The sequence below is a fragment of the Procambarus clarkii genome, chromosome 79 (assembly GCF_040958095.1).
Source record: "Procambarus clarkii isolate CNS0578487 chromosome 79, FALCON_Pclarkii_2.0, whole genome shotgun sequence".
In the NCBI taxonomy this organism is placed as follows: domain Eukaryota; kingdom Metazoa; phylum Arthropoda; class Malacostraca; order Decapoda; family Cambaridae; genus Procambarus; species Procambarus clarkii.
This window is the reverse complement of record NC_091228.1, coordinates 1,342,220-1,354,973: the sequence shown is the minus strand read 5'-3', so window position 1 is coordinate 1,354,973 and position 12,754 is coordinate 1,342,220. Positions and strand designations below refer to the sequence as shown.

At 41.9% G+C, this 12,754-nt stretch overlaps 1 protein-coding gene across 1 annotated transcript; it reads left to right on the top strand.

Moving 5' to 3' along the window:
* Positions 1 to 6,553: 6,553 nt before the first annotated feature.
* Positions 6,554 to 12,554, top strand: LOC138357617 (uncharacterized). The gene is made up of 2 exons (XM_069314614.1): positions 6,554 to 8,351; positions 12,385 to 12,554. The coding sequence occupies exons 1-2, from the start codon at positions 6,554 to 6,556 to the stop codon at positions 12,552 to 12,554; spliced, it is 1,968 nt and encodes a 655-aa protein (XP_069170715.1).
* Positions 12,555 to 12,754: the final 200 nt, after the last annotated feature.

The window sequence follows — 12,754 nt, the reverse complement described above, 5'->3', positions numbered from 1 at the left end:
TGACGGATGCCTACTACTACTACTACATATTATATATATATATATATATATATATATATATATATATATATATATATATATATATATATATATTTTATATATATATATATTTTATATATATATATATTTTATATATATATATATATATTTTATATATATATATATATATTTTATATATATATATATATATATATATATATATATATATATATATATATATATATATATATATATATATATATATATATATATATATATATAATATTGCACCTAGTAGCCAGAACGTCGTACTCGGCCTACTATGCAAGGCCCCATTTGCCTAATAAGCCAAGTTTTCCTGAATTTATATATTTTTCAATATTTTTTCTTATGAAGTGATAAAGCTCTCCATTTCATTATGTACGAGATATTTTTTTTTAAATTTGAATTAAAACTAACGTAGATATATGTTCTACCTACTGTGCAAATCGGGCCTTGCACAGTAGGCCGAGAAGTGCGTTCGGGCTACTAGGTATGACATATATATATATATATATATATATATATATATATATATATATATATATATATATATATATATATATATATATATATATATATATTAGTATATTTTGGTAGCAGTCTTTCCTGTAGACATATATTATTAAATATGACCGAAAAAGTAAGATTAATAATTCTAACACGAATTTTCTCAATCTTTCGTACATTTCTTTTCACTGTTGGAGGTAAATCAAAAATCAATTCTCCAAAATTCATTTTTATTTCTAGTCTGACGCGACACGAGCGCGTTTCGTAAAACTTATTACATTTTCAAAGACTTTAGTTTACAAATACACAACTGAATAGAACTTACGCATCTCCGATTTTATATCTACATTTGAGTGAGGTGGATGGGGTGAGGTGGCATTAATAGGGTATTAATTTCATCAACACAAGACAGAACAAGAGGTGGCATTAATAGGGTATTAATTTCATCAACACAAGACAGAACAAGAGGTGTCATTAATAGGGTATTAATTTCATCAACACAAGACAGAACACGAAACAATGGGTATTGAATAGAAGTGTTTGTAGAAAGCCTATTGGTCCATATTTCTTGATGCTTCTATATTGGAGCGGAGTCTTGAGGTGGGTAGAATATAATTGTGCATTAATTGGCTGTTGATTGCTGGTGTTGACTTCTTGATGTGTAGTGCCTCGCAAACGTCAAGCCGCCTGCTATCGCTGTATCTATCGATGATTTCTGTGTTGTTTACTAGGAACATATAATCTCTTCCCACAACCAAACCTTCGCCAGAGAAATCCTAGTAAACAACACAGAAATCATCGATAGATACAGCGATAGCAGGCGGCTTGACGTTTGCGAGGCACTACACATCAAGAAGTCAACACCAGCAATCAACAGCCAATTAATGCACAATTATATTCTACCCACCTCAAGACTCCGCTCCAATATAGAAGCATCAAGAAATATGGACCAATAGGCTTTCTACAAACACTTCTATTCAATACCCATTGTTTCGTGTTCTGTCTTGTGTTGATGAAATTAATACCCTATTAATGCCACCTCTTGTTCTGTCTTGAGTTGATGAAATTAATACCCTATTAATGCCACCTCACCCCATCCATCTCACTCAAATGTAGATATAAAATCGGAGATGCGTAAGTTCTATTCAGTTGTGTATTTGTAAACTAAAATCTTTGAAAATGTAATAAGTTTTACGAAACGCGCTCGTGTCGCGTCAGACTAGAAATAAAAATGAATTTTGGAGAATTGATTTTTGATTTACCTCCAACAGTGAAAAGAAATGTACGAAAGATTGAGAAAATTCGTGTTAGAATTATTAATCTTACTTTTTCGGTCATATTTAATAATATATATATATATATATATATATATATATATATATATATATATATATATATATATATATATAATATAATATATATATATATATATATATATATATATATATATATATATATAATATAATATATATATATATATATATATAATATAATATATATATATATATATATATATATATATATATATATATATATATATATATATATATATATATATATGTGGGATATTTGGGTTTGATTCTGATTAATTAATAATTAAAATAGTAAATTAAATTACGAAGGACCACCCGCTTGTAAAGTAAAGAGGGAAACTGAGAATTTCAGATCATTAGATAAAATTCTAGAGAGAACCAGTGACTATGGATATAACTAGAAAGTATGATCATAAGAATAATTAATGGCTGTATTATTAAAGAAACAAACCTCAAACACCTACATTGGGGGGTTATTACTGGAGGTAAGTACGTCCAGGAATCAGTGTGGTTCGTTCACTAATTGATTTAATAATAATCTAATCCTATAAATAATGCTGAATATAATATCATTCACATAAAGAAGAACATGAATATGAACATAGTAATGAGTTACAGTAAATCACACATTAATATCAAACATTCTGAATACATCAAATTGTAAGGAAATGGATAAAAAGAAATAAGCCTTAGCTTGTAGCAGATTCCTTTAGATAACCATGGAAGTCCTCTTAATCTCCAAGTCTGGTACACTGACGAATAGTACGGTTCAACATGAAGAAGACAGCATGAGGAATTCTTCTCTCGAGCTGCAAGATAAATAACTACCAGTAGCAATTGATTTAACTACTCAATTCATATTCAAAATTATTAATATCTACAGATGGAATTCTAATCACCTGTTATTAGGTGTTATCCCGCTGCTTGACGAACAATCACCCCGCTATTATTAGACCTGTAAATGATGCATCAAATAAAGGGTACTTAGCTGTGGGCACTGTCTAAGTATTAAGATTGCCGTAATTTCGCATCCCAGGCTCCGGTGAACCTATCCTGGATTGTGATGCGTTTCAAGCTGGCTGATCACGTGTCGTCAGGAACCAAGTCTAGGGGTCCCTCATTTAACACCAGCACTAGTTGAAGATATTATCTGCAAGGTCGTTCACGCCTCACAGTGGCGGCTTTCATCTGAGGATGGATAACACCTGCCCGATTTGCTGGGCAATGGCGTCTTTTATGAGTACGGTAAGCACAGTTCTGCCTCCTTTCGGCTCTGCACGTGTCCGCGTACGTACTGAGGGGGATGGCGTCCCTCCAACCCACGCCGAGTCGACGTTCATAAAAAATTTTTTGTCACGAACATTAATATTTCTCGCATTCGCGCTTGAAACTTTAAAGACTGGACGGGTTTATTATTTAGAGGAACGAAATATTAATATTTACCGATTTAAGAATAGTAAATATATAAGGGAGAGGAATTAATGTCTCCCCATGACATTCATTGATGACGTTAACACTATCGCGAGGTAGACGCTATGATTCTAACGCTCTATTCGGCTTCTAGTTAGAGAACAATTCGTCTGCAATCAGTTGTCATACAGAATGCTTTAATTATGGAGAATCGTATTTAATTCTCACACAAATTGGATATAATGTGTATTACTGTAAAGAAATCTGACGCAATACTGGCGTCAGGTGACGTGAGAATTCTAGCCTAATGCACAGATGAATTATTAGTATATGAGAATTCTACGAGTTGTTAATTTTACTTACTACAATATTTAGTATGGTTAGTAATAAGTAATGAGAATACAACAATGCTGTATTCGATGTTGGAAATATCCAACAATATATATATATATAATATATATATATGTCGTACCTAGTAGCCAGAATGCACTTCTCAGCCTACTATGCAAGGCCCGATTTGCCTAATAAGCCAAGTTTTCCTGAATTAATATATTTTCTCTAATTTTCTTCTTATGAAAGGATAAAACTACCCATTTCATTATGTATGAGGTCAATTTTTTTAAATTGGAGTTAAAATTAACGTAGATATATGACCGAACCTAACCAACCCTACCTAACCTAACCTAACCTATCTCTATCTCTATAGATTAGGTTAGGTTAGGTAACCGGAAAAGTTAGATTAGGTTAGGTTAGGTAGTCGAAAAAACATTAATTCATGAAAACTTGGCTTATTAAGCAAATCGGGCCTTGCATAGTAGGCTGAGAAGTGCGTTCTGGCTACTAGGTACGACATTATATATATATATATATATATATATATATATATATATATATATATATATATATATATATATATATATATATATATATATATATATTTTATTAAATATGACCGAAAAAGTAAGATTAATAATTCTAACACGAATTTTCTCAATCTTTCGTACGTTATGCTTCACTGTTGGAGGTAAATCAAAAATCACTTCTCCAAAATTCATTTTTATTTCTAGTCTGACGCGACACGGGCGCGTTTCGTAAAACTTATTACATTTTCAAAGACTTCACAAATACACAACTGATTAGAACTTGCGTTTCCCTGATTTTATATCTACATTTGAGTGAGGTGGGAAGGGTGATGTGGCATTACATTTGAGTGAGGTGGGAAGGATGATGTGGCATTAGAGGATATTAATAGGGTATTAAAAGTATCAACACAAGACAGAACACGAAACAATGGATATTGAATAGAAGTGTTTGTAGAAAGCCTATTGGTCCATATTTCTTGATGCTTCTATATTGGAGCGGAGTCTTGAGGTGGGTAGAATATAGTTGTGCAATAATTGGCTGTTGATTGCTGGTGTTGACTTCTTGATGTGTAGTGCCTCGCAAACGTCAAGCCGCCTGCTATCGCTGTATCTATCGATGATTTCTGTGTTGTTTACTAGGATTTCTCTGGCGATGGTTTGGTTATGGGAAGAGATTATATGTTCCTTAATGGAGCCCTGTTGTTTATGCATCGTTAAACGCCTAGAAAGAGATGTTGTTGTCTTGCCTATATACTGGGTTTTTTGGAGCTTACAGTCCCCAAGTGGGCATTTGAAGGCATAGACAACGTTAGTCTCTTTTAAAGCGTTCTGTTTCGTGTCTGGAGAGTTTCTCATGAGTAGGCTGGCCGTTTTTCTGGTTTTATAGTAAATCGTCAGTTGTATCCTCTGATTTTTGTCTGTAGGGATAACGTTTCTATTAACAATATCTTTCAGGACCCTTTCCTCTGTTTTATGAGCTGTGGAAAAGAAGTTCCTGTAAAATAGTCTAATAGGGGGTATAGGTGTTGTGTTAGTTGTCTCTTCGGAGGTTGCATGGCTTTTCACTTTCCTTCTTATGATGTCTTCGATGAAACCATTGGAGAAACCGTTATTGACTAGAACCTGCCTTACCCTACAGAGTTCTTCGTCGACTTGCTTCCATTCTGAGCTGTGGCTGAGAGCACGGTCGACGTATGCGTTAACAACACTCCTCTTGTACCTGTCAGGGCAGTCGCTGTTGGCATTTAGGCACATTCCTATGTTTGTTTCCTTTGTGTAGACTGCAGTGTGGAAACCTCCGCCCTTTTCCATGACTGTTACATCTAGAAAAGGCAGCTTCCCATCCTTTTCCGTCTCGTAAGTGAAACGCAGCACGGAACTCAAGGGACCCAGATTGTGGAATGACCTTCCCAACCATGTTAAAGACTGTACCTCTCTCAACCAGTTTAAGATAAAAACTGGTTGAGAGAGGTAAAACTGTGACTTCACCTGACCGACTTCAGTCGGTCGGGTGAAGTCACAGTGAGAGGTTGTGTTGGCCGGAGCTCCTGAGTGTTGTTATGTTGTCGTGGCAGTGTGGAGGTTGTGGTGGGGGACCTGGTGGCTCTGGTGGGAGCCCTGGGGGCGGGGTTGGACTCTCTGCGGGGGGAGGTGCGTCAGCTTGGGGAACAGCGGGGGGTGGCGAGGGAGGAGACCAGCGGTGGGGGGACCTCGTCTTGGGGAGTTGCGAGAGACGGGGGCCTTGGGGGGACTTTGATGGAGCCGCCTTCAAGCGCCGTAGCGGCTTCAGGTTCGTTTGACGTTTTGGAGGGCGAGTGCTGTGGAGTGACTGTGGGTCGCGCAGGGGGGGGGGGCGGCGGGGAGGGGGGAGGCGCGGGCCCCTCAGGGGGTGGGGGAGGTGCCTGAGCAAACATTGGTTGTGGGAGATTCCCAGATGGGGTGTTTGGATGGAGCGTTTTGTGCTGGAGATGGGGGGAACGGGTTGGGGGTTTGCTGTCCCGGAGCTGGCATTGGTGATATTGTAGACGACATGAATGGTGTTGTGGCTGGTGATGGGAGCGATCCCATTGTTTGCATTGGCGTGGGAGGGGGTGATGTTGGTCGAGTCGGGAGTGGGGAGCTGATTCAGAGGTGTAGGACAGCCATGGAGTTGGTTGGGAGCGGGGGAGGAATCCCGGTCATGTGTGGCATTCTTCCAAGTAGGGGAGTGGGAGGTGGGTGGATGTCGAGGGCGCTTGGTGTCGGTTGCCGGCTGGAAGGATGTTGCGGGTCGGGTGCGGTGTCTTTCATGGACAACTGGGAGCACTTCTATGGAAGAGGTGGGGTGTGTGCTCGTGATGGGGTGCATCTGTCGGGAGCTGGGGTTGTTGCTGTTGCGAGCTCGCTGGGGGAGGTGGTTGGAGGTGTTTGTTTGGGTTTGGACTGTTGGTGGATGGAGGTATGGGAGTTGATTTGGAGGAAGGAGGTGGTGGGAGTATGTGTTTGTGGGAGAGGGGAGTTGGCGGGGCGATCGGGGAGGGAGGGGGTCCGCAGAATGACAATTCACTTAGGGTGTGTTGCACTAGCGGTGGAAGTCTGAGAAGTAAAATTGGCGAGTTGGGTGCTCTTGTCTGCACAGAAAAGATGGATATTGTTGCACTTGCCGAAACGTGGATGAGTGTAGAAGGTGGAGAGCTGTTGGCTGAGTGTCAAATATATGGATTTAAACTGTTTCGCACGGATAGATATGTTGGGCGAGGAGGTGGAGTGGCCATATATGTTGGGGACGGTTTGAAGTGTGGTCTCAGAGAGGGAATCGAAGCAGGGCCGCGCACGGAAGCTGTTTGGATTGAATTGAGCGAAAAAGCTAATAGTATTGTGATAGGAGTAATGTGTGGGCCACCAAGTTTGGACAGAGTGGGGGCGGGGCATCTATGGGATGAGGTGTCTAGAGCATCTGGATCTGACAGTGTTTGTGTCATGGGTGACTTTAGTTTTGGCGGAGTGGGCTGGTTGAACGGAGCGGGGAGTGGTGAAGCAGAAGATTTTCTGGAGTTGGTTGACGATTGCTTTCTTGCGCAACACATTGGGGAACCAGCACGGGAGGGTAATATTTTGGATTTGGTGTTAACTAGCAGGGAAGCGCGAGTTGGTGACGTCGAAATGGGGAGTGAGCTGGGGAGCGGTGGTCGCAGGGGGGTCAGATTTGGCATGGAGTGGAGTGGACCGGTGGGAGAGGGTTCTGTTGGGGTGCCAGATTTTCGAGAAGCTGATTTTGGTGGCCTGGGAGGTTTTTTGGGTCGGGTTGATTGGGGGGGCTTGGGTGTGGGGTGTGGGCCGGTCTTGGAGCGAGACGTGGACCCAGCGATGGGTGACTTGGGTGGGGATTTCGATGTGGATTCAATATGTGACTTGTTTGAGAATGTTCTAGACAAAGCGCAGGAACGTGGTGTACCGTGCAAGTTGAATAGATCGTGTGCTGGTGACCCAAAGTGGATGACGGGGAATTTGGGGAACCTTGTGGGTGGGGAGGGAGCTTGGTACAAAGGGATTGAGGGTGGGGAGGTCACTTTGGAACGGGGGTTCGTGCAACTGGTTGGAAATGTTAGGGAGGAGATGGGGAGGGCAAGGGGAGACTGTGAAGTTCGCATAGCGGGGCAGGCGGGGACGGGTCCTAAAGGGTTTTTTCAGTTATATCGTGCTGGGACTGGGGAGGGGATGGGTCCATTAAAAACTGAGACGGGTCAGGTGGCGGATGGTGATGGGGAGATGAGTGGTGTTTTTGATAAATATTTTGTGTCTGTGTTTGCTGAGGGGGAACTTGACGATGTGCCTTCGGCCGAGCAAGTCTGTGTGGGTGGGGACGGGGACGGGTTGACGAGTTTGGCGGTTGCCAGGGAGGATGTTCTTAGGCAAATGGTGGAGCTCAGACCAAACAGGTCCCCGGGGCCGGATGAGGTGTTTGCTGGGGTGCTTGGGGAGTGCAAAGAGGAGCTTTGTGACCCACTGTCAACCATGTTTGGTAAATCAATGGAGTCGGGCGGAGTGCCGGAGTTTTGGAGGGTTGCTGGTGTGATGCCAGTTTTTGGGAAGGGAGATGGATCACTTGCGTCTGGCTGTCGACCAATTGGCCTGGCGTCTGTTGTGGGAGGGTTGCTCGAGTCTATAATGGCAAATGGGGTTCGTCTTCATCTTGGGGAACATGAATTGATAGTTGGGTCGCGGCGTGGTTTTGTGAATGGCCGTTCGTGTTTGGCAGGTTTGTTGTCTTTTTGTTCTAGCATTGTTGAGGCGGTTGATGGTGGTGGGGGTTGCGATGTTGTATACCTTGGCTTTGGCAAGGCTTTTGGTGCAGTGCCACATGAGGGACTGATTGGGGAGGTGGAGTCTCGTGGTATTGGGGGTGCTGTGTTGGGCTGGATTGGGGCATGGCTATACCAGGGGAGGCGGAGGGTTGGTGTGGGTGGAGTCGGGTCGGAGTGGGAAGGTGTTGTGGGTGGAGTGCCTCGGGGCTCTGTCCTGGGGCCTCTGTTGTTTGTGATATGTATAAATGATTTGGATTCGGGTTTGAGTGGCAACATTTGCAGGTTTGCCGATGATACGAGGATCGGTGGGGGGGTTGGTTCGGAGGAGGACTCGCTATCACTTCAGGTTGATCTGGGTGGGGTTTTGGAGTGGTCGAAGGATTGGCGGATGCAGTTTGATGCTGGTGGGTGTGAGGTTCTGAGGTTAGGTAATGATGATGGAGTTGCGGGATGCGAGCTGGATGGTGTTGTGGTTGCGGGGTCGGATTGCGAAGGGGATCTGGGAGGTGTGATTGGTGGGAGTTTGGGACAAGGGGATCAATGCATGAGTGTTCGTGATAGGGCAAGTCGGACACTTGGATTTGTTGGTCGCAGCGTTGGTAACGGGACGCCTGGTGTGGTTCTCGGGCTGTGTCTTGCTCTGGTTGGGCCCCATTTGGATTGTGCAGTTCAGTTTTGGTCGCCATGTTATGGAGTGGATATAAATTCACTTGAGCGTGTCCAGCGTGGGATGGCTGGGTTAATTCCCCAAATTGGAGGTCTTTCATATGAAGAAGGATTAACAAAGCTTAGGTTGCGTTCACTGGAAGGGCGGAGAGTTGGGGGTGACATGATGGAGGTTTGCAGGTGGATGAGTGGACATGGCCGGGGGGATATTAATAGGGTGTTAGGAGTGTCAACACAGGACAGAGCGCGAAACAATGGATATGAATTGGATAAGTTTAGATTTAGGAAAGACTTGGGTAAATACTGGTTCGGTAGCAGGGTTGTTGATTTGTGGAACCAATTGCCGCGTAACATTGTGGAGGTGGGGTCCCTCGATTGTTTCAAGCACGGGTTGGACAAGTGTGTGAGTGGGATTGGGTGGTTATAGAATGGGAGCTGCCTCGTATGGGCCAATAGGCCTTCTGCAGTTACCTTTGTTCTTATGTTCTTATGTTCTTAACTCTGCTCAAATGCCTCCTTCAGCTCCTGCAGATGTCTGACATCAGGTACCTGTGTAAAAATGTCGTCAACATACCTGCAGTATATGGCCGGTTTCAAGTTCATGTCGACTAAGACTTTTTGCTCGATGGTACCCATGTAGAAGTTTGCAAACAGGACACCTAGGGGAGAACCCATAGCGACCCCATCTACTTGCTTATACATGTGCCCATCTGGGCTCAAGAAGGGTGCCTCTTTAGTACAAGCTTGGAGTAGTTTCCTCAGAATACTTTCTGGCATGTCAAGAGGAGTACAGGCTGGATCACGATACACTCTGTCGGCTATCATTCCGATTGTCTCGTCCACAGGTACGTTGGTAAACAGCGATTCTACGTCCAACGAGGCATACGTCGACCGTGCTCTCAGCCACAGCTCAGAATGGAAGCAAGTCGACGAAGAACTCTGTAGGGTAAGGCAGGTTCTAGTCAATAACGGTTTCTCCAATGGTTTCATCGAAGACATCATAAGAAGGAAAGTGAAAAGCCATGCAACCTCCGAAGAGACAACTAACACAACACCTATACCCCCTATTAGACTATTTTACAGGAACTTCTTTTCCACAGCTCATAAAACAGAGGAAAGGGTCCTGAAAGATATTGTTAATAGAAACGTTATCCCTACAGACAAAAATCAGAGGATACAACTGACGATTTACTATAAAACCAGAAAAACGGCCAGCCTACTCATGAGAAACTCTCCAGACACGAAACAGAACGCTTTAAAAGAGACTAACGTTGTCTATGCCTTCAAATGCCCACTTGGGGACTGTAAGCTCCAAAAAACCCAGTATATAGGCAAGACAACAACATCTCTTTCTAGGCGTTTAACGATGCATAAACAACAGGGCTCCATTAAGGAACATATAATCTCTTCCCATAACCAAACCATCGCCAGAGAAATCCTAGTAAACAACACAGAAATCATCGATAGATACAGCGATAGCAGGCGGCTTGACGTTTGCGAGGCACTACACATCAAGAAGTCAACACCAGCAATCAACAGCCAATTATTGCACAACTATATTCTACCCACCTCAAGACTCCGCTCCAATATAGAAGCATCAAGAAATATGGACCAATAGGCTTTCTACAAACACTTCTATTCAATATCCATTGTTTCGTGTTCTGTCTTGTGTTGATACTTTTAATACCCTATTAATATCCTCTAATGCCACATCATCCTTCCCACCTCACTCAAATGTAATGCCACATCACCCTTCCCACCTCACTCAAATGTAGATATAAAATCAGGGAAACGCAAGTTCTAATCAGTTGTGTATTTGTGAAGTCTTTGAAAATGTAATAAGTTTTACGAAACGCGCCCGTGTCGCGTCAGACTAGAAATAAAAATGAACTTTGGAGAAGTGATTTTTGATTTACCTCCAACAGTGAAGCATAATGTACGAAAGATTGAGAAAATTCGTGTTAGAATTATTAATCTTACTTTTTCGGTCATATTTAATAAAATATGTCTACAGGAAAGACTGCTACCAAAATATACTAATATATATATATATATATATATATATATATATATATATATATATATATATATATATATATATATATATATATATATATATATATATATATATATATTACATATACATGTATATAGGGATGCATTTTAGAAGGTCACTCCTTACATTCTCTCAGACTAGTTTACCATTTTTAGCACTCCCTTATATTTTCTTTGGGTGAGGTGGTAAAGAACAAGTGGATAAATGGCATAACATAGTGAATATTGAAAGGGTATTAAATGTGGCAACATGGGCAGCTCATGTGCTTTTGGCTGCTTGTGTTCCTAAGGCGGGGTCATTTGATCCTGTCTTTGCATTGGCTCGGGGTCTTGAAACGGGTAGAATGTTATTATGTTAACTGGTTGTTGATTGCTGGCTTTTAATGTTTTATGTGTAGTGCCTCGCTGATGTCCAGTCTTCTGTTTTCGTTATACCTGTCGATTATTTCAGTGTTGCTTGTTAAGATGTCTCTGGTGATGGTCTGCTTGTGTGAAGAAATTCTATGCTCCTTAATGGAGCCCTGTTGCTTTTTTGCATTTTTAATCGCCTAGAGAGAGACTCGTCTCTCTAATATATACGTCTTTATATACAGGCAAGACGTTGTTGTCTTGCCTGTATACTAAGATCTTTGGGGCTGACAGTCCCGAAGTGGGCATGTAATTGCATAGACTATGTTGGTTTCTCTTAAGGTATTCTGCTTTGTGTCTGGAGAGTTCTTCACAAGTTAGTTGGCCGTCATTTTTTTTTTTTAATATATTCTTAGTTGTATCTTTTGATTGGTATCTGTGGGGGGGGGGGGTTAACATTCCTATCAATAATATCTTTAAGGACTCTTTCCTCCATATCATAAGTCGCGGAAAAAAAATCCAGTAAAATAATTTGATTGGGAAGTACGGGTGTTGTGCTGAATGCTTCTTCATAGGTTGCTTGGCGTGTCACCTTTCTTTTAATGACGCCTTCAACATAACTGTTAGAAAAGCCATTATTGACCAGGATCTGCCTTGCTCTAGTTAGTTCCTCGTCGACCTGCTTCCAGTTAGAGCTGTGAGAGCTCCGTCGACGTAGGCGTTGACAACACTTGTACCTCTCCGGGCAGTCACTGTTAGCATTAAGGCACATTAAGGCACATTCCTATTTTCGTTTCCTAAATGTAGACTGCAATATGAAAGTCTCAATTCCTTTCCTCGACTGTTACATCTAGAAAAGGCAGCTTCGCATCACTCTCCTTCTCGTAAGTGAAACCTAACATCGAATGACGTTTGCAGCAGTTGAAGGAGGCATTCGACCAAAATTCGGTGTTAATGACAGCCGACGCGTGAGAGGAGAGGTGGGTATTAGAGAAGAGAAAAGCTGGAAGAGAGAAGCTGAAGTAGGAGAAAAGTATCCGGGCTTCACTGAACTGCTCCACTGCTTCACTGATCAATGGTGCAAGTAGTATTTTTTGCGGAATTTCTTTCTTTCATCATCATTGCTCTTTCTTGATGTTTGTAAGTTATCAATGAGCAGTTCTTATGCTTGTCCTTCGTGGGTTTCTGTTTCAGACATTGACACTGCTGTGTTGTTGTTAGCGTCTTGGTCACTGTTAGTCCAAGATGGTGGTTGTTCTGAGTGATCAGGTGCGACCGCCAGAGTTAT